Source organism: Physella acuta, unplaced genomic scaffold, assembly GCF_028476545.2.
Source record: "Physella acuta isolate Inbredline_101_S28 unplaced genomic scaffold, ASM2847654v3 ptg000246l, whole genome shotgun sequence".
Lineage (NCBI taxonomy): Eukaryota > Metazoa > Mollusca > Gastropoda > Physidae > Physella > Physella acuta.
This window is the reverse complement of record NW_026731765.1, coordinates 286,417-311,128: the sequence shown is the minus strand read 5'-3', so window position 1 is coordinate 311,128 and position 24,712 is coordinate 286,417. Positions and strand designations below refer to the sequence as shown.

General features: G+C 33.8%; 3 protein-coding genes across 6 annotated transcripts; 1 reads left to right on the top strand and 2 right to left on the bottom strand.

Annotated features, from left to right (window-relative positions):
* Nucleotides 1-1,973: 1,973 nt before the first annotated feature.
* On the bottom strand, nucleotides 1,974-8,561 carry LOC131938524 (protein krueppel). 3 transcript variants are annotated; one of them, XM_059296581.1, is made up of 10 exons: nucleotides 8,503-8,556; nucleotides 7,315-7,359; nucleotides 6,835-7,146; nucleotides 6,579-6,688; nucleotides 6,255-6,338; nucleotides 5,915-6,037; nucleotides 5,493-5,689; nucleotides 5,045-5,177; nucleotides 3,766-4,455; nucleotides 1,974-3,227 (listed from the first exon to the last, which is right to left on the bottom strand). In XM_059296581.1, exons 3-10 carry the CDS (start codon nucleotides 7,109-7,111, stop codon nucleotides 2,943-2,945), a joined length of 1,899 nt encoding a protein of 632 aa, XP_059152564.1. In that variant the 5' UTR covers nucleotides 7,112-7,146; nucleotides 7,315-7,359; nucleotides 8,503-8,556; the 3' UTR covers nucleotides 1,974-2,942. The 3 variants fall into 3 exon arrangements, with proteins under 3 accessions (XP_059152564.1, XP_059152566.1, XP_059152565.1); XM_059296583.1 differs by having other exon boundaries at nucleotides 6,865-7,146; XM_059296582.1 differs by lacking the exon at nucleotides 7,315-7,359 and having other exon boundaries at nucleotides 6,835-7,131; nucleotides 8,503-8,561.
* Nucleotides 8,562-9,517: 956 nt separating this feature from the next.
* LOC131938519 (uncharacterized) lies at nucleotides 9,518-19,788 on the top strand. Of its 2 annotated transcripts, none has more exons than XM_059296576.1 (15): nucleotides 9,518-9,697; nucleotides 10,653-10,765; nucleotides 11,196-11,319; nucleotides 11,547-11,674; nucleotides 11,956-12,075; nucleotides 12,407-12,486; nucleotides 12,828-12,978; nucleotides 13,356-13,942; nucleotides 14,292-14,382; nucleotides 14,727-14,800; nucleotides 15,323-15,406; nucleotides 16,315-16,447; nucleotides 16,746-16,868; nucleotides 17,137-17,267; nucleotides 18,260-19,788. In XM_059296576.1, exons 2-15 carry the CDS (start codon nucleotides 10,684-10,686, stop codon nucleotides 18,500-18,502), a joined length of 2,151 nt encoding a protein of 716 aa, XP_059152559.1. In that variant the 5' UTR covers nucleotides 9,518-9,697; nucleotides 10,653-10,683; the 3' UTR covers nucleotides 18,503-19,788. The 2 variants fall into 2 exon arrangements, with proteins under 2 accessions (XP_059152559.1, XP_059152558.1); XM_059296575.1 differs by having other exon boundaries at nucleotides 9,530-9,576.
* A 150-nt stretch (nucleotides 19,789-19,938) lies between these two features.
* Nucleotides 19,939-23,370, bottom strand: LOC131938528 (uncharacterized). Its single transcript, XM_059296585.1, has 5 exons — nucleotides 23,262-23,370; nucleotides 22,340-22,600; nucleotides 21,406-21,657; nucleotides 20,534-20,689; nucleotides 19,939-20,373 (listed from the first exon to the last, which is right to left on the bottom strand). Exons 1-5 carry the CDS (start codon nucleotides 23,362-23,364, stop codon nucleotides 20,210-20,212), a joined length of 936 nt encoding a protein of 311 aa, XP_059152568.1. The 5' UTR covers nucleotides 23,365-23,370; the 3' UTR covers nucleotides 19,939-20,209.
* Nucleotides 23,371-24,712: the final 1,342 nt, after the last annotated feature.

Here is a 24,712-nt window from a genome sequence, read left to right as displayed (position 1 = left end):
CCACAAGGAAACAAAAGCTATATAAGAGGTAGGCTGTAACCATAAAGATACAAATTACACATTGAATAAACTATATGGTAAATACATGTAAAACACACATTTGATCAGACAAGTGTATGGGCTACAGAGTTAGTATAGAGATAAATGATGTTAGATACACACTTGTATAGAAATCAAAAATAAATTTACAATTTCATGTCAGACAAAATAAAAAGGCAAATCAAAATGGCTGTTGCACTTGGATAGAAACTCCCTGAAATGTTATTTGTGTATACCCAATATATAGCAACACCATCATGTATACTTTGGTGGACAGCAACAGTAATTTAGAGGTTATATGGGTACATTTCATACTCACACAACTTACTGGAGCAACCCATATTTTGACCCGGGTGACCCCTACAGATCTCTTACAACCCAGGTTACATCAGAAACAACACTAACAACCCAAGTAACCAACCCATAAGCAGACCCGGGTGACCCATACAGATTTACAACCAGTAACGTTAAAAACAACACAAACAACCCAGGTGACTAACTCATAAGTAGACCCGGGTGACCCCTACAGACTCAACAGATCTCATATACGCAGGTAAATCAACATACCTGAAATACACACCAGCCAGATAACTGTTACATATAATGTTCACCCAGGTGCCCAAATACATCCAGGTAACCCTTACATATAGCTTACATCTAGATAACCTTTGCACATAGCTTACAATTACATCCAGGTGACTCTTACTTATAGCTTACATCCAGATGACCTTTGCACATAGCTTACAATTACATCCAGATAACCTTTGCACATAGCTTACAATTACATCCAGGTGACTCTTACATATAGCTTACATCCAGATAACCTTTACACATGGCTTACAATTACATCCAGGTGACCCTTACATAAGTGCACTCATGTCGTCCTTACATAATATGCACATCAAAATGACCTTGACATACCCTAAGTAACATCAGCTGCCCTAACATCAAGAATGCTTACACAAGAATTACAGGTAATAAACCAGCAAACATAAACACAATCCCAAAACACCAATGTATACATGTAACTTTAAAGGACAATGTTAGTATAAAAATTTCATTAGTATTTGCTCAAAATCCTCTTTATGTACGTGAAAAATAGAATCACATTTTTATTGAAGATTAAACATTAAAAAGTTAAAGCACAAACAACTTTTCATTATCTCAAACGTTTTTCCCACCTTTGTAGAATACACTTTTTGTAACATCGCAACCTAAAAGGCATCCAAAAAAAAATAAAAAAACTGTACCCAGTTCATAAAGCATGTTCACATGTACAAAATTCAGATCTTTAAAAAGTCCAAAATTCATTTGTTTCTTAGAAATGTATAAAGCTTATACATATATCTAAAAACATGGTATTTTATTGCAAGGTATTTATTAACATTCTAAACATACAAGTCAAATATTAATTAAACATTTAACACAATTCATTAGGAGGTATAAATTTGTATTGTTGTAATTAAGAATTAGGAATAGATTTCTGTCAGTGTAAAATAAATACTTGCATTTCATGCTAATAGAGGTAGTAAATCAGTTTTAACTATGATATCAAAAATATGACGAACAATAAATACACCTATAGGTGTTCATCAAGTGAAGTAGATATTACCTGCTTTGGTGGCCTTTCGCCATTCAATGAAATGCATACCTTATAATAACTGTGTGAACTGTTGTCCAGGGGGGGGGGGGGGAATCTAGGTCGTAACTATGGCATTTATCCCTGGGTTTCAATGCTTTGTAAACAATCAACTACTCGGTCCAGCAGCTCTTCAATAATAAGTTCAATAATCAACCTGACCAAATAACAGCTAATCCAAAATTTGTATAATTTAACATTGCTTCAAAGGTGATTTTAGTTCATTTTTTAAAATTCTCTAAAAAAAAGGTTAATCTTAGTTAAAAGTATACATTATAAAATAAACTAGTACCCAAGTGCTAGGTAAGGTACCCACACAAAAATTGACAGCACTAAGCTGTCCACCAGAAGCAAATCTACCAGCGCCCTTTATAACTAACTTTCATAGTGAACACATCAAAACAACTATCAAAATTAAGATGCATTGTGAACATTTTTTTTTTTTAATTTGTCAGTTTTTGAAAAATTTCAAAGAAAAATATTCTGCCTTAATTAAAATCTACAAATTGATTTAATGAAAACAACATACATCTAAAAAAAGTAGTTAGTAAAAAAAATAATCTGTTAATGCATTTTCTTAGGCAATGACTATCTTATGTTAATTATAATTTACCAGCTTTTTTGGTACTTGTACAACTGCTGACAGTAAACAAAGTATCAACTGATTTTTTTTTTTTACCCTTATTGCTATTAGGTTTATGAAAAGTGTTAAGAGGTAGCATTATGGTTAGGGTTATGGCAAGGTATATAGTAGCTGAGAGTAGGACATTACCCCCACCCCTCCCAAGGTCGATCACCCGTCTCTTATATATTGCTCCACACAGAGCAAATCAAAAGTGGTAAATGAGGTGAAAAGTCTAATTCCCAAAATGTGATGGCACCACTTGGTAAATTGTATATTTGTACTCATGTTTGTAAATTTAGTTTTTGTTGTAAATAACAAGCATTCTCCAGGGTTGGTAAAAGACCAAGAGGGGGGGTGTAAATGACCTAGAGGTAATGGCCTGGAGGAGGGGTGAAAATACCACAGGTAACTGACACTACTGACAGGGGGTAATGTCCTAGATGTGATTAGGGTCAGAGCTAGAAAAATGCTGGTGATTACAGCAATCATTTTGATACACCTTTCCAGGTGTCATGAAAGTACCATGAGTTCCTGGAGTCTGCACACAAACATTACCCTATCTGATCCCTGATGAACAAGCTGGACCTAATGCATCATCTGGTCAAGCTGGACCTAGTGCATCATCTGGTCAGGCTGGACCTAGTGCATCATCTGGTCAGGCCGGTGCTGCTGGTTGACAAAATGCAGGTGGAAGTCGTTCCTGTCAGCGCAGATCTTGTGGCAGATGCTGCACTGCCAGGGGCTCATCTCACCGTGCAGGGACTTGTGCAGGAAGTACAGGCCCCGCTCCTCAAAGCTGATGCGGCAGTGCTGGCAGCGGTACAGCCTCCCTTGGGACTCGTAGTAGATGAGCAGGTCCTCGAGGGAGGGCAGCTCTCCTGGTAGGCTGGTGTTGTTGTACTGTGTCCCTATTTCTCTTGTCAGCTGAAAGGGATTAATGGACAATACAAGATCATTTAACAGTCATTAATGATGATATAAACATAGCTGGAAATCAACTTTGATTAAGAGTGATGAAGAATCAAATTTAATTTTTATTGCTATTGACAATAGTATAAAAATAGCAGGAAATGAACATTAGGCACAGTTATTCAGCGTATAATTCAATAATGAACTTTCAAACTGGTGTTATAGGTTGATAGGTAATAAAATATAGCAGAAACACCTTAAAAGTTAAAAGTATTTGAAAAATCTTCAAGCAATAAATACTGAGAACCAAAAACGAATTTTTATACTAAAGTTTAACAACACTAAACTATGTATATTGTATTTTCTCTTTTTCATCAGTAGCAAACATCAAAATTATATTATAGTTTTTCTAATTATCATTCTCTAATGTCTTATTATTGTGGTAATTATGATTATATAATCATCTGTATTGTCTTATTATTGTGGAAATTTAGATCATCTAATAGTCTGTACTAATGTTTGAAGATATGTATACTATATAAATAAGACTTACTTTTGGTTTGCTAATATTGACATGAAGTTCTGGTATTTCTTGCGATCTCTGCACCAATCCTTGTAGGGATGAGAAGAACTCAGACAAGTTGCTGGTCGAGTCAGCGATGGATCTAACGTGTTCTGGGGTTGGCCCGCCATGCCGCATTGAACCTAGAGGGTTCATAGAGTTCATGGAATTGGCTCTACGATTTGGAGGTAGAAATCGAGGGTTGGATGCAACATGATATTTATTCCCAATCATATCCATTCCGAGAATCGGGGACGTATCTTTACGGCCGGTGGTCATTGAGAGTGGGCTCCCTTGTTCTGGATCGGAAGGGTTTGAATATGACCGAGCAAGAGCTGATGAAAACGGAGGTAGACGATTCTGACCACGAGACAGGCCAATGGATGAGTTGCTGATTGTTGACGTCGGGGAGCCATGATTGAAATGATGGTGATCTCTTGAAGACGGGGAGGCAGGGGGGAAATGGTGGTGGTCTGGGGGGAATCGCACCCCTCCAGGGGAGAGGGGCTCCTGCTTGACTTGCTGCGAGCCTTCACTGGTGTGGTGGCTCTGGCCGCGGCTGGCCAGCTGGGAGCAGATGGTGTCGATACGCCTCATGGCATCCGAGTCCATGTTCAGGGACATGTGTCCGGGAGATTTGTCGGGTGAGGTCAGGGTTGGACTTGGTAAAGACATAACCACCTGCAGAACAATATAAAAATAAGCAACTAACATTAAGTATTTGATTGGGGTAATCACAATATTTATGATTACTAATAAATTTAGCATACCAATCACATTAGACAAAGTGACTTCTTTGGCTACTAAACTATCATTCAAATCTGAACTTTCCTTTATTTACTCTTAAGCATTAAACATAACTCTCAATCTAAACTTCAAGTTAAAAATGTGTACTATCTGATATTGCTATTTGTATCAGAATAAACTGTAATTCAAGACTTAAAACTATTTTTCAAGAACAGAATTTTAAAAATGGTCTAATAAATACCTAAGCTCAAAACAACTACAAAAGAAATTCAAAGTATTTTAAGTCCCATTAACACATTTTTAATAGTTGTATGTGATATGCAAATAAATGCTGAGATATAGATGACATAGTTAAGTGAAATACACAGATTAAATAATGCAAGAGAGATAACATGAAATACAGATGACATGTCATACACAGATAAAATGATGTAAAACATGACATGGGTAACACAAATGTAATAGTGTGATACACAGATGACATAATGTCAAGCAGATGCCGCAAAATGACAGATAATGCTACCTGAGACGGTGGGTCCCCACTGTCACTGTCAAAGCTGGACGAGTGTCTCCTGGTGTCGTAGGTGAGTAGCTTGTGATTCTCCTGCAGGTGTTGGTTCAGTGCTTCAACATTTGTCGCAGTGAAAGGACACTGACTGCAAGCAGAAAACGCAAAGCATGAAAACATGTCTATAATTTTGTCACAATAAAATGACATACAAGTAGAAAACACAAAGCATGAAAGCATGTGAATAACTTTTGTCACAATAAAGGGACATTGACTACAAGCAGAAAACACGCATAAAGCATGTCTATAACACTTGGAAAACCACACTGCTTCCAATTAAGCAACGTTTTTTTTTGTAAATGTAATACTCTTCGTTGTAACCAAGAAACTACCCATAAATTAGTAACTCATGCCATGTATTAAAAGAGAGGTTATGCCACTTGGGCATGAGCCGTGTATTTACCTGCAGGAGAGAACATTAGCAGTGGGGTGAAGCTTCAGATGGCGCTGTAACTGTTCATCTCTGTCAAAGCGCTTGTTGCAGATGTAGCAGCAGAAGGGCTTCATGTGAAGGAGGCGATGTTGGAACAGATTGGAGCGAGCAGCAAACCTTTTGTCACACAGGGTACACGCGTAGGGTTTGATACCAAAATGGATGTTCTGAGGGAATAAACGCAGTCATTTTTTTCTGTTATTTAAGTATTACATAGAGTGAGTTGGAAAATTTGTTCTTTATAAGAAATCTGTTTTTTTTATTTTATTTTTAAATTAAAAGCAAACAAAGCTGATACTCAAAATTTAGTTTCCACTATTTGTCATATTATGTAAAAATAATTAGTTACATTATTACATAAGAACTTGTTTTTAATTAAGTTGATACATTACCTGGTGTTCCATAAGAATGTTTTTATATCCAAAACGTCGGTGACAAATGTTACACTCAAATGGTTTTTTCTTCTCATGAGTCAGTTGGATATGTCTTGTAATAGCAGCTTTGGATACAACCACCTAGAATGTGTAGAGAAAGTAAAGAAATAAAAGTGGACTTGATCAAGAGAAATAACTGGATTGATGAAACAAATATCACAAAGGGAAATAAATTGAGGCAGATCAAATAAATAAGAATGTGCTAATGGGGAATAGCTTTGGGCAAATCAAGTGAATGTAACAAGGGGAATAAGATCAACTAGCTGTAAGGAAGTCTAGAAAATGAAGCTGTACTTACTTTCCCACAAAGTGAACAGACATAACTATCTCCCTGTCTTGTGTAGGCAATGGATGATATGCTGGGTTCCCCACGATCTGCAGCCTGTGCATGAAAAGTTGAAGCTTAAAGGTTAATTAACTCTGAATAAATAAAATAAAAACTCATCAAATCAAATTTTTTACTATTTTAAGGGGAGAAAATATGATCCGCGCAAGTGGTTTCAAAATATTTTTTTGGCTTAGGTAAATATAATAATATTGTATGAATGGCTGAGAAAATTCATGTAATTAATTTGACTGCTGTACAAATGTGATGAATAACGAATATGATGAGGAACCTTACTTCTGATGGGCTTTGATGTGATGAATGTGACGATCCTTGCCCAGAGGTAGATAAAGAGTGTCTAGAATACATGGAAGTTGGTAACGAAAGATGACTGCTTGACCTGTAATCTGTTGTGAAAGAAAAAAATTTGAAATGTATTGAAATTTTTTTTTTAAAATAATGTTTTTTTTGTGAAAAATAAATAGGAAAACACATGTATATTATTATATATACACCAAATACACATGCGCATGCTAATGTTTTATAAATGAACCTGCTATGTTGATATGTTGAGATGACATACTCAAGGGTGTGTCAGAGCCTGGAGATGACATGGGGCCGCTATTGCTTAGATTTGCAGTCTGCGGCAGCATGCCGATCAGGTCACTTATGCTGCTGCTCCCTGAGGTCAGCTGCTGATGCAGCTGCTGCTGTTGCTGCTGTATTGACTGGTGTAGCTGCTGAAGGTGTTGGTCGTGCATGAGGTCTGGGCTCTGGCTTGGACCTTGACCTTGCGACCCAGACATTCCATGATCAGGATAAGGGTCCATACTTTAAGGGTTTTCTTCAACTTTTAAACAATTACCTGATGAATAATTATGTTAAACAAAAAAAAAAATTTATTCTTTGAAACATGTGATCATTTTAAAAACAAATAAATATTGCGGAAGTTAACATTTTAAATATATTTTTAGAATTACTATTATTCTATAGAAATGAATTTTTATTTATTTAACATAATAAAATTACTTACATAAAAAACGTTTACTTAGTAATGTTGTGACACATTCCATCATTGCTAAAAAAAAATGTAAGTTGAAGTTAAAGATCTTACTAGGAAGACTATTGGCTATCTATAAGTTAGTAAATTACTGATAAAGTAGTGAGGCCTAATAAATCCTAGACAATTTAAAACTACAGTATTTAGGCCTACATAATTCCCATAATAAAATTCACAAATCCTGTTCGATGGAACAATTTATTTTTTATTTTCTCACTAAATTTTTGTAAACTAAAATAATCAGTCAATCACAGATATATAGGTACACCTTTGTAAAAAATTAGGTACGTAAAATTGGCAGCGACTAGTAATGTGAAAAACAGGTGACTCCTTAAATTTTAAACATTTTGAGGAGGATTTATGTTTTGAAAAATACAAAAATGTTTCCTTATTTCATTTATGCACCTGTTTTTAAACAATTTTATTAAAACTTTTCAGTAATAAATGAAGACTAGCAATGTTTCCAACAGATGCAACCATGCTCATTTACTATAGCAGCCATCTTAAGTTTGTTTTTATGTAAACTTATAGTGCAAGATTCAGTGGAAGCCACTTTATTTTACAAATGGCTGCTGTTTATATAGCAAATCTTGCTCGCAAACAATGCTGTTTAATGTTAATTTCTGTCCTGTAGGCCTATTTGTTTTTATATATTTAGCCATTAGGCCTAATTTAGGTTTATTATTAATTTATAATATTTGACACAAATATAGCATAGTATACTTCTATTAAAGCCTTGACAATTAGCTAACTTTTTCGTACAATACTAGCCACTGGCGATTTTACGTACCTAAAACCTAAAACGATAGATTACCAAAAAAAACTTAGGTAAGGTAGGTTCTATATTTCTTGACTAATTAAGTGAAAATAGATCTAGACTAGTAAGAGTAAATGTTTTGAATTCCATTCCCAGTGCAGTTGAGTCTAATTAAATTAAGGCTTACTAAACTAAGTCAGGTAGATTTTATATTTATTAATTTGTAGAATTTTAAAATCTCCTCTGAATCTCTTATTGAGTGGTCTACATTTAGCCTATTTATCTTGATTAATATGACCTATGCCCAATTCACAGCAATGTTTGTAGCTGAATCTGAACATTTGTACGTATTAAGTTAAGTAATGGGAGCTTTTTAAAAAGAAAAGTAAGTTTGTTTATTTTACATAGCATTCCTAAATCTTTTGTTTCTAGATTTGATGTCAGCCATTTTGAAACCGGATGCAGTATCAAAGGTGCACTCTACAACAAATGCGGTCATATAGCAGAAAAGCAATCCCTTTTTTTTCACCACCTTAGTAGTGCAACTTCGGGGACAACTCCTTACTAAGTTTATTGAATCTACAAAATGTAGCCATTCAACAACCATTTAACCATACAGGACACTCTTGTGTGGGCATTAGTTGAGCAGCTTATCAGTAATAGTAATATTGAATTCACGTAGACAAGGCCTGTGTACTATGTAGTATGTGATGTATAACATCTGTGGCTGTATGCAGTGTTTTTTCCAGACTTTTTTCTCGGGGGGGGGGGGGGGGGGCGGACATTGTTAAAAGTATATATTTTCTATAAAAATTTCACCCCCCCCCCTCGAAGAGATACCTGGAAGAAACTCTGGCTGTATGTCATAAGTGATAGATGCAGTGGCGTAGCCAGGATCGTCTCAAGGGGGGGTTCCAATTTTTACCCTGGGACAAACTTTCGATTTGCACCCCCCTCAAACTTTCGATTTGCACCCCCTCTAATACTTTTTATATATACCGAGGGGTGTATGGGGGGGGGGGGTTATGACCCCCCCTGCCTACGCCACTGGATAGATGTACAAAATATTTAAATCCTGAAAAATCAAGTCTGCAAGACTTCACAGTTCACAGTTTTTACTTTTTATGTATCTATGTGCTAATAAAAAGAGTAGCAAAGTTTGTTGGGAGAAAAGGTACTCAGCATCTGAATTTTAAAACTTAAGTTAGAATATCATAATGGACACTCTTTAAATTTAAAAAAAAATGAAAAAAAAAGTTAAACGAAAATTTTTAATATCATTATCTTCGTTCGCGAATGTAATGTTGGATCCCGGTTAACAAACAAAACACCCAGTGTATTGTTCTGAGATGTGTCACCATTCTCAACTTTATCAGAAATTAGTTAAATAAAAATTCAAAATGTGCAAAGTCCAGCGAAACGAAATTTGGAATCTTAAAAATATAACAAAACATTGATTTTTTTATGGGCACTAGAGAGTAGATAAAGATCTAGAATTTAATTCTAGAATCTAGATCTATGTCTATTTGTCTACGCATACACAAGGCCTAATTAATTAATTAGACACTGATTTAAAAAAATCTAGGGGATCCAAATCTAGTAAATGTCGCTTTCAATTAATTAAGAAGTTTTGTTGATTAGGCCTATTTATTTTAATATTTTAAAATTATTATTTTAATATTTTTCATATGTGAAAAAAAAACTAAAAATGTATTAAAAATAAATAATGTAATTTTGTAATCACTTCTTACTCATTACTCCATAGTCATAGTCATTACTCATTACTTATTACTTACTTATTATTAATAAATTAATTTTAATAATAGAATAATCTGTCATATTCAATCTGAATAACTAAACTCTAACTAGATCTAAACTAAGTGTAAAAAAACAAAAAAAAAACGTTTTTCTTTTTATTAAAACCCTAATGAATTATTTAATTAATTATTTAATTAATTTCTAACCATAAAACAATTAATTAAAACTAGGCAAGATTGCTTCATCGAGTAAAATAGAAACTCAAACCAATAGGCCTAGGCCTTATATTTATAATAATATATATAATAAAAGTAAATAGCCTAAATACTAAATAGGCCTATAAACAATCTCATTTAATTTCAATTTATTAATTGATTAATATCAGAATCTTAATCTATAGGCCCTATTAACTTCAGTATTAAGTATATTTCATAGTAATACTAGAAAATCTACAGGCTTTTCTAATAAATGGGTTGTATTGCTGGTTTTTGTAGTACCATTATGTATGTTTAATCAGTTAAAGTCAAGTTCCCTTTTTTTAACCTGACGGTCCATGGGGCAAGTGAAGTAGAGTTCACCTGTTTCTGTGACCTCAGCATATGAAGGGATAGTGTAGACAGCACTATGCCCTGCCGTCTTTATTTTTCCCTAACATGACATAGGTAGCTATCAGAGCTGGGTGGACTCCTGGATGTTCTGCTGATTTGAACCCGGACATTGAACTCAAGACTTTCCTTATTAGCAGTCTATTTAACTCATATAACTTTTTCTGTTCTAATAGTTACTAATATTTCAGACTTCCCAACAGAAAGAGAAAAGAAGTCTTCATGATGGCATCCCTGATTGTAAAAAAAAGAATGATGTATACTGTTTTTGTTTTCATTTTTATTTGTGGTGGCATCGAATATGGTTAGTGTATTTTTCTTCTTGATGCAATTAAAAAATTGTGGTGACATTTCAACCCTTATAAGTTATTCATTAGCCCTCTAACTGGATGTCTACTCCTAGAAGAGTTACAGTTAGAAGAGTTGCATCCCTTGACTGTTTTTCTAAGAAATACCTTATTTGTGTTATGTCTTTGTTTATACAAGTAGCACATCTTCACTAAAGTTATTGATAACTTTTTAAAACCCGAACTCTCACTAAACAAATATTGGGGCTTGATTCAGGTTATGCTCCATTTCTGGTAATACTTATTTAAATTAAAAATACAGATCTATTAGTATTAATCTTCTCTACTTACATACATAGATATAGATCTTTGCTAATATATATTTGCATGATTTATGAATAAACCTGTTAATATAATATGTATGTATTTAATTCATATTGTTTTCAGCTGTCATCCTCCCAACACTGTGGCTGTACCTCAGGAACAATTACAACTCACCTGAGTACATGCTAGGGTTGGTCCTATCTGCCTACAGTGTAGCTGCTTTCTTATCATCTCCGGTTTTGGGGCGGTAAGTCGCTGGTGTTCTCTAAACCATAGCAATATAAAAATGTGCTGTACCAGCAGTGGTTTGTTTTTTCTGGCATTACTACATTAGCCTTGGCCCTAAATTTAGAAGGGTTATCAGCAGAAAAAAGTTGTTACTTAGCCATATTGATTGATAGCAAATATAGTAGTACCAACAAAAGTAACAATTTTACACCCGTTTAGCTAAAAAGACATGTTCTTTCCTCTTAGGTTGACGGATCGGTTTCATTGTACCAAGAAGATTTTTCTGATTTGTTCAACGTTTGAACTAGCTGGAAGTTTTTTGTATTTTATTGGCATATCACAGTGGTTATGTGTTAGCAGTAGGTTCATATCAGGTGAATGTTAATAATGTTGTGTTTGATTCTGTTAAATTATTTCGACTTTAGGACAAGAAATAGTACAACAAACTGTTTGATACAATCAGCATATATATAAAATTAATATACTGAGTAAAAACATAATGTTACATAATGTAATAAAAGCATTCCAACTCCTTACCTTTGTTTAGATTATTCAATTTTTATTTTCTATTTTATGTAGATTTAACGATTTAAATTATTATTCAGTTAAATAAAGTAATACCATTTTTAAAGTACTTTTTAAAACATCATTTCAGGATTAGGGGCAGCAAGTGAAGCAATAGCTATAGCTGAGGTGTCCAGGTACACTAGTGAGAAAGAAAGAACGGGAATTATATCCAATTTGGTGGCTTCACGCCAGATAGCTTTATTGATTGGTAAAAGGATTTTAACTAATCTTTTCCTCATTATCATTTTTCATTTCAGTTGTGTATTTTAACTTCCATATTAAATTTTTTTCACTTACTCTTGGTTGGAAAATTACAAACATATTTATGAACTGCTGTATATTTTAGGCCTATTGATTTCTGAAAAAAAAATAGATATTTAATATCTTTAAAAAGTGAATGAGAAATGTTCAACCTTCAAACACTACACTTATCCATAATCATAAAGATATTGTGCAGGGCAAATGAATCAGATTTCCTTTGTTCCCTGACCTGCTCATTATGCTAATACTAGAAAGATTTTTTTTCTTCTTGTTAACAGGTCCTGGTTTGAATTTGTTCCTTCGTAAAGCTGATTTTAAATTAGGGCCATTTGATGTTACCAAGTACTCAGCTCCAGGGGTAAGATTTTGTCTCCGTGTTGATGTTTTTAAAGTTTATCACTAAGCAAAGATGAGTGAGGTCCAAATTCAAATACACAAGTACTAAAACAAACCCTAACAGGTACCTAAGGTAAGAGTCTAGCATACTTCTGGCCACACAATAAGTCCAAGTACAAGAAACAAATGCAGCTTTATCTGCCCTAGGGACCATCTGGTTTAAATGGGTACTTACTCTTATATATTTTTTTTACTTTATTTTTTTAACTGTTTTATTAAGTCGGAATGTCTTTTTAAAAAATAGAAAGAAATAGATTTATGCTAATTTGTAATTGATATAATAAATGAACAAAAATATTACAGGCTTTTATGGTCCTAATGTGGGTGTGTGTTATGGTCATCATATTAACTATGTACACTGAGCCCAGAGTGTTGTATGCTCTGGAAGCAACATCAGCTGTGATAGAAGCACCACAAGCAGGGGAGATCACTCAATCTAATGAACAATTGGCTGGTAATACTTTCTTGCATAAATTGTTTTAATTATTGTGTCCGCTATACATACATAACTTTGCTCAAATTAATAATTTGTGAAATTTAGGAACTCAACTAGAATATGTTCTTCTAGTGACATTTTAAAAAATTATATGACTTCCAAAAAATTAACCTGCACTGTTTTGACATTTGTTTTTAACAAAGTCAACATGCAATAGCACTGTGATCATCTAATTTTTTAATAACATTTTGAATCCAGGGGTAATGTCTTCAGTTTAGTAACTATAAGAATAAACAGTACATTTTCTTGGTAAATACAACATTATTAATTTTGATAAGTTTGGTTTCAATTGATTTCATTGATTAACTTTTTTTTTTTAATTTAAATTTGCACAGGTAGCAATGCAGACAACAGAAGGGGTTACCATGATGATGTCGCCTCCACACAGGGCAAGTTGAATATTAATGAAAGGCTCCAAAAACTTACAAATGAAATCCCATCTGACCGTGTGGAAAATGACAGAGAATTCCTCGACTCAGGTGAAGTTTTTGTGTACCCTCCACTAACGCAAGCAGACACCGGTCTTGAAAGACAGCAGGACGATGAATTCAAAGATGTTTGGGAACCTAAGGAAAAACTTAAGGAAAACCTTGGTGATGAATTATCAGCATCATCAGTTGAGTTTCACGACACACGTCCGCCTACCAGAAGCTCAAACAACAGCGATGGTAGAACAGATTCTTTTCTGCAGCTGAGCTGCTCGATAGATTTGATGGTTTCAGCTGAGAGGTTCATCAACAACACTGAATGGGAGAAAACGCGGGCTCAGAATGGGGGCAGCGTGAACCCAGACTTCGTGTTTCATGAGGAACATTTTGGACAGAGTTTTGATAATGCAAGCTTGGAGGAGGATGAAAGAATGCCGCTCATGTCTGATAGAAGAGCGGCAAGGATCAGAGGTAGATCGGCAGCTATGAATACTGTGAGTTTGTTTACTTCATTTTTGTAACATGTGTTGTTTTTTTCACCTTTATTTAAAGAGTTCATTCAGGTTGAGTGAGACTTCAAAGTTTTAATTGTTGAAAAGTTAGAATAGTAATCATCAGTGGTTTTATTATTGCTGTCTGTGTCCTAAAAAAAAATGTTAAACTTTGACCTAGAGAAATATTCTTCCTGGTTTCATCTTGTCTAGCCTGCAATCTATGTCTAAATGACAATTTGACCTTCACCTTATGTAAAGCATTTGATCTCATCTTCAAATTGCTGTGTTTTTATTGATAACTGATCATAGATCAACAATCTGTTTATGAAGTCTTTGTGTTGTCTTGCAGCACGTGATCAATGACCCTTACATAGAGAGGAGTACTTCAGTTCTTGATGACCCCATTGCAAGGGAGGGGAAGATGGGATTTTTTTGTAATGGTGAGTCAGATTTGTACACAACTTGTACATGTTATATCACTAAGTATAACATGTCTTGAGGAGTTTCTGTTTTGTTGTTGCATTCCTAAAATAGTAAACTTTCAAAGGGAGATAATCATAATTTGGAATACAGAGTTATTGCTACTTTCTCTTTTATTAATTTAAAGGTATGAATACTCATGTAAACTACTGGAAGGGTTTATGAGAAAACATTTGTGTCTTTAGTTGAACATAACCTACTCATATTCCTAAAAAAATTATGGGAAAAACAATTCAGTTATAAATAAGTAATTAAAGTTTTAAATAAGTAATTTGAAGCAATTTTGTATTATTTCTTGCTGTAGAGTACATCAGAGATGAAATAATGGCCATTGTGTTTCTTCTCTTCTGTGCGATGTTTTCACAAGTTTGTGTTGAAGTGAGTATCCTAGACCATTGCTTGTAATAAGGTTTAGCATACATTATTTATCAGCTGCTTTTCTCATTTTCAATGTCAAGTTTTAAATTGCTGTTTCTGTTAACCCAAAGAACATGTAATATAAAATTGTTACTTTTAGAATACTAGTTATCTTGTTATGTTTCCTCTTGAAAAAATGTTAAGTGCTTCTTTGTTCTTGGTGGCTGATGAAGTAGGGATGATTTGAATTATGTCAGGATAACCTTAAAGCTTTGTGGACGTGGTAGGAGTAGGTTAAGCTAGATCAGGTCCCTTGGCTGAAAATTATTTGGGGTCCTGATACCAATACTTAAGTGTCACAAAAACTATACACATGTAGCTATATCTAAAAGATGTTATGGCTGCAGCTTTTCAGCCTTCACTGTAACCCACCACAGGATCATCCTACAGATTTATACTGCTAAAACAAACTAAACCCTATGGTTAACTAATGCAAGTTTGTCTGTACATTCACAGTGACTTGATATAATTTTTGTTTTACAGACAATGGTTTTACCTCTAACCTTAAAGTATCTGGATTTTGGTGAATTAGAAAATAGCCTGTTGTATGCTGCATGTGGTGTGGAGGTAAGTAAACCGAATAATGGAAATGTTGACAACTTTTCTAAGTACTTATCTAACTAACAATGGGACAGAGTGGTCTAGCGGTAGAGAGCTGGACTGCTAACCCGTAAGTCTCTAGTTCGAATCCGGGTTCAAGTCAGTAGACCGTCCATGAGTCCACCCAACTCTGATGGGTACCCAACTCACATTAGGGAAAGTAAAAGCGGCTGGGCATAGTGCTGACCACACTATCTCTTCATATGCCGAGGTCACAGAAACAAGTGAACTCTACTTCACTTGCCCCATAGACCGTCAGTTTGAAAGGGAAACTTTACTTTACTTTTATCTAATTAACATGCTAGTGTCCTTGTTTTAGTAACATTTAAGACCCGGTGATCTGCACAGATGCACTCATCATCTCTCTTTAGGGGTTGCTTTGCAGCTCTTTCTGAGCTCACCACTCTCCAGCACAGCAGGTGAAGTAGAGTTCATTTGTTTGTGACGCATCAATAAGTGAAGGAATTGTAGGGTCACCACTTTGCTGGCTACTTTCACTTTCCCTCACAATGCTCTGTATTTGTGGGTAGTTTTACTACAGTCTTGTACATGGGCATTGAACTTTGGGATTAACCATTGTGTTTATTACTACACCCTGGGAACTGAACTTTAGGATTAACCATTGTGTTTATTACTACACCCTGAGAACTGAACTTTGGGATTAACCATTGTGTTTATTACTACACCCTGAGAACTGAACTTTGGGATTAACCATTGTGTTTATTACTACACCCTGGGAACTGAACTTTGGAACCAACTGTTGTGTCCATTACCACACCCTACATAACTTAAGTAATTGCAAATTATAAAATCAAAATGATGCATTTGATTTCCAGTGATTTCCATGATATATTTTTTGTTGTTTTATTCTCCAGATTCTGATAGTGTTTTTTATAATGTCACGTTTGAGTCGCTGTGTATCAGACAGAGTTCTGATGCTGTTTGGTGCTGTAATGATTCTTGCTTCTAATATTTGGCTACTGTGGTACTTGCCCAGTGCTCCACCTCGTAAGTATTTCTGTAATTTAGTTGAGTTTTCTTTTTTAGTTTCATTTAGCCAATTTGACTAGGATTGTTTTGCTTTTGAAGTGAAGATGCCCCTTCACCTCAACTCACACCAAATCTTCTTTTTTAATTGTGGTTTTATTTTTGTTTGTATCCTATACTTATATTAATTGCTGTACCAAAGACAAAGGTATATTTTAATATTGAGCATTCTTTCCAGTCAGTTTCATGGTATGCTTTAATTGTTTCTTGTGTTCCCATTTGACACTTAAGCAACAAATACTATACTTTGAACTTACAGACAACCGTATGAAAAACATTCCATATTTTGCTGTTGCTGTGTTCTTTGATATTTTGAGCTTGCCATTTTTATTGGTATGTGCCACATCTCTTTATTCAAAACTTACAAGAAAGCAAACACAAGGTAAGTAATCCACTGACTTTATTAAACACAAAAAATATTCATTAATATATATACCCAATACATATAGGACTATATACTATATATTTCTGTTGATTATATACATTTTGTTAAAATGTATAGTTCCAAGTATTTATTATTCCTATTTTATTTAACAGTGCATAAAATACATTTTAAATAACAAAGTTTATAAAAAAAAATGTTCACTATTTCTTGTAACAATGTAAAAAAAATGTCCAATTTCTTCTCTATATTAATGTCTTGTTCTCAGGTTTAAGCCAGGGATTGCGCAGAGGTGTTGTTGGACTAGGGACAATTATAGCACCATTGTGGGGATCCTCAGCGTCTAACCAACCCTTTGTATTGCTGGGGGTTTTAGTAGGGTTGCAGTCACTTTCATTGGTGAGAATTCAGTTGTCACTGTTACAACATAAGGGTTTACTACTATTTTAATATAAATACAAATACATATGTATTTTTATTTAATTCATGTAGGCCTTCGTTGATAATTTAAAAAATAATTCAGTCTGCATATATGTAAAGTTAGTCATTGAAATGATAAAGTATACTCACAGTTGGGCTTGTATATTCACTGATGTTTTCAACTCAGAGCACAATAAGACTTACTTTAATAAGGGGCAGATAATTGTTGTTTATGGTTATTGATCGTGTTTTAATAATTAAGGGAAAACATTATTAATTTTGATTCTCAGTTTAAATAGAATAAACCAAATTAAATTTTTTTTAAATTGTACTAATCTTTTTAAATCTTAAATAGTAACTTACTCTTATATCTTTACAATATCTTAATTCTAAAATGTAGAAAATGAAATAAGTATAAAATCCTTAATAATAATAACCTGATAACCTAAAATTAAGAAAATACAAATTGTCTTTGGATGTAATAGTAAAAAAAAGCATTGGTTGCAATATAGTAACTTCTGGAGTGTTTTTATATTGTATATTAAAAGATACCTTAAAAAGAAGACTTAATTAGCATTCATATTTAAATGTTATATTAATTTATACAGAAGAAGAAACTAAGGTATTAGGTTTTTTATCACAAAAATGTTACTAGTTCCAGTAGCCTTGAGTAGGCGAGTTTGTTGCTGGGTAGTTACTTATTTCTACAAGAAGAAAACTTAGTATTGGTCTCAACGCTTGCCCCCTTTTGTAAATAACAGATCATAATAAATGTACCACATTCAAAAAGTATTTTATGTGACATTGGGTTAGTATTGTAAATAGGACACAATATTCAAATAATATTACAGCATAGTTGAATTATTATTTATTGAGATACATTTTTGAATTCATGATTAAATAGAATGATTAAAGAACTGTAGGAAATCCAAAAAAAAATTTTTGGCATAAATTATTATAAAATTTTCCAGGTACTCTGTGTATTGTCGTACAAGAGATTAAAAGTCATTCGGCCAACGACAACTGTGATCTCATCACCGCCCCCCAAACAAACAGCCAGCCATTCACAAACTCCAGTCTCCACTCAAAATACAAATAACAACCTGGCTATACCCATCAGATCAAATCAATCAACGCCTTATGGATCAATACAAAGAAGTTATGCTGGATCAAGCTATCATTCCGTTGGTAGTCTGTATGATCATCATGCATAATGGTGGAGTTGTATTCACTCTGTAGGCAACCTATCTAAACATTCATTACCCAGTAAGCATCCAAACAAATCATTCAGCAACTGTTTTGAAATCCCAATAGATCACTCATTATAAATATAATATCACTACTTTAAAACATATGCGTTTGATGCCTTTCAGTTATATCAAAGTTTACTCTGATACACTGTGACTTCATTATTTACAGTTTAAATTTGTTTTTATTATAAATTTTAAAATTTTATTTAGTGACATTTGCTGTTAATAAAGCTGACAACCCCAATACAGACAATCACACTTGACATAAAAAATGTAGTAAATACATTATACCAGTCAACATTGCATCCCAATTATGTATGAATGAAATATAATACAAGTCCAAGTGAAATTTTTACTTTCCTAAACTAAATTTGTTTTTTAAACATTCCATAGAGCCAATCTTTTTGTGCAACCTTGATAGTTATGTATGACACAATGATGTAGGGTTGATATTAACAATTGTATAAATATTATTACAACATAGATAAGCTATTAATTAATGAGACACATTATTGAATACTCTTACTTATAGGTTGTAAATTGAATTGGTTTGAACAAACTTGTTTAATATTTTAATATACCAGTGTTGATATATTGACACCAAGCTATTTGTATACTACTGTAAAAACACAGTATGCTACCCTCAGAGACAGTATTAATTTTAACTGTAAAATAAAACTTATTACATTTTTTCTTCTTTTTTTGAGGTTTGTTATATTATACAAATACTTTAAAATGTATCAAATGTATAATGAAAGTTTTACTAATGGGTAAAATAGAATAATGAAAATGATAAGCTCATTAATAGGTGATGAGATTTAATATTTTCTTGTATGTGCATTTAACTTTTGTAAGAACTTTGTTTGAAGCTTTGACAACTCTACACGATGACTTCCCCTATTCTCTAGCTGTGTTTACTGTGATATTTGACAATCTTAAAATTTACTTTACATTATTTCATTAACTATTGTTTTGGAAGGGTGAGTTTTTTGTTCATTGATAAATTTTTTAACAAAAATAAAAACAATTATTTCTCAGGTGAACAGTACTTTCATATTTCTTTTCTACTATTGATTACTAATTTTGGGGCAATAGCTTTTGTTTACTGTTTTTCTACGATGTAATTTGTTTTGAAACATTTTGTTGTATACCTGTTTATCAATAAATTTCTAAATTTTTTTTGTCTTTCTTCAAGTAATCTTTTTAAAATTTCTTTCAATTTTTGTTCTGTTATGTAAATACAGCTACTGGCGTAGCGAGGTCGGGTGTCACCAGGTGCGGCACTTAATGGTGTCACACCCCCCCCCCCCCCCAAAAGGCGTTGCGACCCTTCCCGGGGACAAACTTTCAAGTTTTCGATTTGCACACCCCCCCCCCCCTCAAACTTTTGATTTGCACCTTCTCAAGTTTTTCTCTATATATTTTGCTATTTTTTGCCTTGGTGTCACCCCCCTAAATGGTGTCACCCGGTGCGGTCCGCACCCCCCTCGCTACGCCCCTGTGCAATTCACTTACAGGTAGATATCAAAACTTATAAAAATTAGTAGATTTAAAAACAAGATAAACTTTTGGCTAAAATCAACAAATATATTCAATATTGTGTATAGTTGGAATCCGCAAAGATATCTACAAGTAATTCAATGAAATTAAGATTATGAAACAGATTTACTTCTAAGATACACTGTTAGATCTTGGCAGGAGGCGGGTACCATGACTCTGACGTGCAGCATCTAAATTATTCTGCACCCGTACGTTAACAACCTCTGATGCTTCATCAACTGCTGATAGAGATGGCTGCCGACTCCCAACTTTTGATTTTCCAGATCCAGCTGGTTCTGAAAATTTAAATTGTAAATTTATCTTCATGAATTAATTTAAAGTGCATTTTATTTTTTATAATATTGAATGGCGTTTACTTAAATAATAAAATGGTATATAGCAACATTTATACTAAAAGACAACATCTACAAAATAAGCAGAAAAACAAAAACATACTTCTGTATTTTTTGCTGTTCCAAGAAAGTAACTTTTTAAGTCGTTTTTTCAGCATAGATCTGCTAAACCCAGCAAATGAACAAACAAGGAGCAATGCTGCCAGTACAACTATCACTATTAAAACTGTTCCAGCACTTTTCCAGGAGTTATCTGAATCTAGAAAACAGATTACAAACAAGATGCAACATGCCAACTGGCACATATTGTAGGGGCTGTTATTTGTCATAGAACATAATACATTCCACCACCTTTTTTTTATTCCAAAACATCATAACACTTGGACAATGCAATTTAACATTCAAGCTCATTAACATATTAAATGCTGAGTTTTTCTAAGCCACTTTTTTTAAAAAATTAATGGTGATTTTATTTTGCAATGTGATGTTTTTGTCAAATCAATAATGCAAAGATGTAATGAATCAGCAGACTAATAATAAATGTTTATTATTTTATTAATGAAGTCTTTGAGAATATTTTTTTGTTTATTTCTTTTTGAAAATATTAATATATTCTTTTTTATGATATATTTTCATAGTCATGTTTAGTTTTAACATTCTTTCCCCACTTGTTGTGTTAACTATAATACAAATAAAAAACAATTTCTGGCACACCAGAAGAGAGATAAGCTTTAAAAGAAAATGTGTGATTGGACATTCTGGTTCTCTTTCTTACAATCTTTCTTCTCTTGCAAGGTAAATTTTCTGGCATGCCAGAGGACAGATGATCAATGAAAGAAGAAAACTTTATTAGCCATATTCGTAACTTTTTTTTCCTTCTGAATTCTTACATGGAAATTTTTTTCTGGCAGCCCAAAGGACAGAATATATGCCATTAAAAAAGTTTTACTAAGTCATTCTGGTTCTTTTTCTTACCATCTGTTAACTGTTGTAAAGTAAACTTTTTCTGGCAGGCCAAAGCACAGGACGGGTGTGCCATTAAAGAAATATTTTTCATAGCTGTATGCTTGCACCAGTCCAAGAGTTCTGTTTCTGGAATGGCAGATGGGAAACATGATGTCACCTTTCCATGATCACAGAACTCATCATATCCAAAGCATTGACCATCTGGTATACACTTGAGAGGCTGGTCATGAGGACATTGTAAATTAATCAATTTGTGAAGCGCTGAGGACAGGAAATAATTACATTATTGGTAATTAATGATGATTATGATAATACACTTAGTTAATAAATTTAAAGCTAGTTAGAAAAATGGGATGGTTTTATTCTAAACTAATATATTAAATATAAATTTGAAGCTCATCAACTTATGAAGTGTTTAACATATAAAACTATCGTATAGATAAATAGCATGTAAACTGAGTTGCAACAGGCAAAGATAAAGAATTATGAAATTATAATTATTAAGCTGCATCTCAAAGTGTTCCAAAATATTTCACTTGCACTCTTAGATTTATTAGGATGAGATGTGAATTTATTAAAAAATATATCTTATGATGATAGAAAACGGTTGAAATTATAATTACCTAAAATTATAAGTATACTATCAGGCCTACATTTTGGTATTATAGTGTGAATATTTTGGCAGGGTGTAGGCCTGATTCAATACTAATGTCATTTATATGTAAACATATAGTAAGTCCATGTAAACAATTGCTTGTAGAAAATTTGGTCTTGGTTTTGTCAAATGGTAAAATGTTGCATTGATTTTAAGAATGGCATTACATTGACTAATTAACACTTACTTTGAAAGTAAAGAGTTAAAAAATATAAAAACTTAATGTTTTAATTCAGAAATATTTTTTAGAAATAGATACAAACTTTTTTTAAGATGTACATTATTCACCTTTTGATAAATCTAAATTTGGAAATCTGGCTTGGCAGGCCAAACTACAAGAGTAATCCCTCATCAGGGAAACATCGTGTTGACCATGGTCACGGCACCAGGTGAAAGCTGTATCCTCTGTTACTGTTTTTGGGAAACATGATTCTAGTGCCCCAGCATAGCAAAACATGTCCGCGTTATAGCACATCCCATAGGGAAGACACTTGAAAGGCCGTAAAGGTGGACAGATGACATTTGTTATATCGTCCAGTGTTGGAAAAGCTTAAGGAATAAAATACAACTTTCTTTGTTATAATGGTAGAAATAATTATGCTTAAAATTGTTGATGGTAATAAAGGAAATTTTAAAATGCACTTTTAAAGAACACAACATTTAAATTACACATAATATCATAATATGTGTTGATATTATCTACATATTATCTACATTTCGATTTATATATAATGCCTAGATACTCAAGCTTTATAACTTTAATGCTTAAGCACTATATTACTTTAATGTATAATTGATATTTTTGCTATATGGTAGTCTTTGACATCATATGATATTATACTGGCTTAGAAATTAATAATTATATTAATAAATTCTTCAGATTATAATTTTAATTACACTCTCATTTTCAAAATTCTTTTAGATCTATGATCAACATTGGTTCCATGATTTTAAGTTTTTCAAATAATACTTATAGATCTATCAATTTTGTAATTTAGTAAGTTAATAATAATTTTAATTTATAAACTTATTAGGCCTTATCTAATGTAGATTTTTTTTTAGGCCTAAGCCCAATAATATTTTGCCAAGTTGACTGTTTTATAATATTTTCACGTTTATTTTAAAGCGCGTTTAAACTGGAATAAAACGTATAATTTTTAAATCAACGTGAATTATTAAATAAATAGATGTAAAGTACAATAGTCAATACCTGCCAGACACTGATATTCTGTTAATAGTAAGAAAGTTGTTAATAACCATAGCAACATTTTCTTGTTAATATAAATTATATGAACCAGCCTGAACGTAGGCATTTTGTATTGGTAACAACGGATATTCCCGATGGTTAATTTGATCTAAATCTAGATTCTAAATCTACAATCGAGCCTAGTCTAGAGCCTAGATCATTCATCTTTCAGGGCTCACGAGTATTGTATTTTGCAACAGCTTTTTAAAGATAACATCTCGATCTCGTAGTTGCGGAGATCGTGACTTAGAGACGACGACTTTTCCTAAATGATTAAAAAAATAGATTAAAGATGCTATTTAATTTAAAAACAATACTTAGAGTGGTAGGTGTGTGTATAGAGGGGGGGGGGGGGGAGTGCTGGCTTTAGTGTGATTATTGAGGTGTGTGGGGGGGGGGGGATAGCAATGTAGACAATCCATTGAACCTACCGTAATACTTTACTGTTCCATAGAGGCTACCACGTTTGTTTCATTCTGCCTTTGCAACAAATAAGGATGACATAGTTATAAGCCTAAGTTTTTTATTTAAACGGAGACACTTCAAAGGTGTCATTGTGATCCCTGGTTCTATGTAGTGTTATGATGACCCTAGGTTCAGATCTGTGGGGTTTGTGACCAGTGTTTCTTCCAGACTTTTTTCTCCGGGGGGGGGGGGGGGCACTTGAAATTTTCGGGGGGGGGGGGGGCGGTAAACTTTCTTCGGGGGGGGGGGGGGCGGACACTGTTAAAAGTATATATTTTCTATATAAATTATACAAATTTCATTTCGTTCGGGGGGGGGGGGCGAAGAGATGCCTGGAAGAAACTCTGTTTGTGACGACCCTTGTTCGGGTCTAAGTCGTGATGACCTCAGGTGGTGTTGTTGACCACTGGTTCCAATCAATACTATATATGTGGTGTTGTGATGGTCCCAGGTTCTTGTCTTGTTGTCATGTGACAAAAATTGTTCAACAGAAAGCAAATAACCTTGATAAAGCTATATACAGGTGTTTCTTTCAGACATTTTCTACAGGGGACACGAGATCCTCGGGGGGGGGGGAATATTTGAAGGATATATTTTGTATATAAATTATATTTTGTTGGTGCCGATGCACCCCCCCCCCCAAGAGATGGCTGAAAGAAACTGCTGTCAACACCCCGAGTAGTAGGCCTATACTTTAGACCAGGGGTCTCCAAACTACGGCCCGGCAAGTCTTCTCATCCGGCCCGCTGAGATCTTTTTGTCCAAGGAAAAATCGTTTGTTGGTAATGGCTGAGGAACTTTGCCCAGAAAAATCAAAGACATGCCTGGAAGAAACTGGCCCCCGAACTGAAATTTCATAGTTAATGCGGCCCTCGGACTGAAAAGTTTGGAGACCCCTGCCTTAGACGAACTACTTGTCAAATCCCGAATGAAGAAAACATAATGAGATG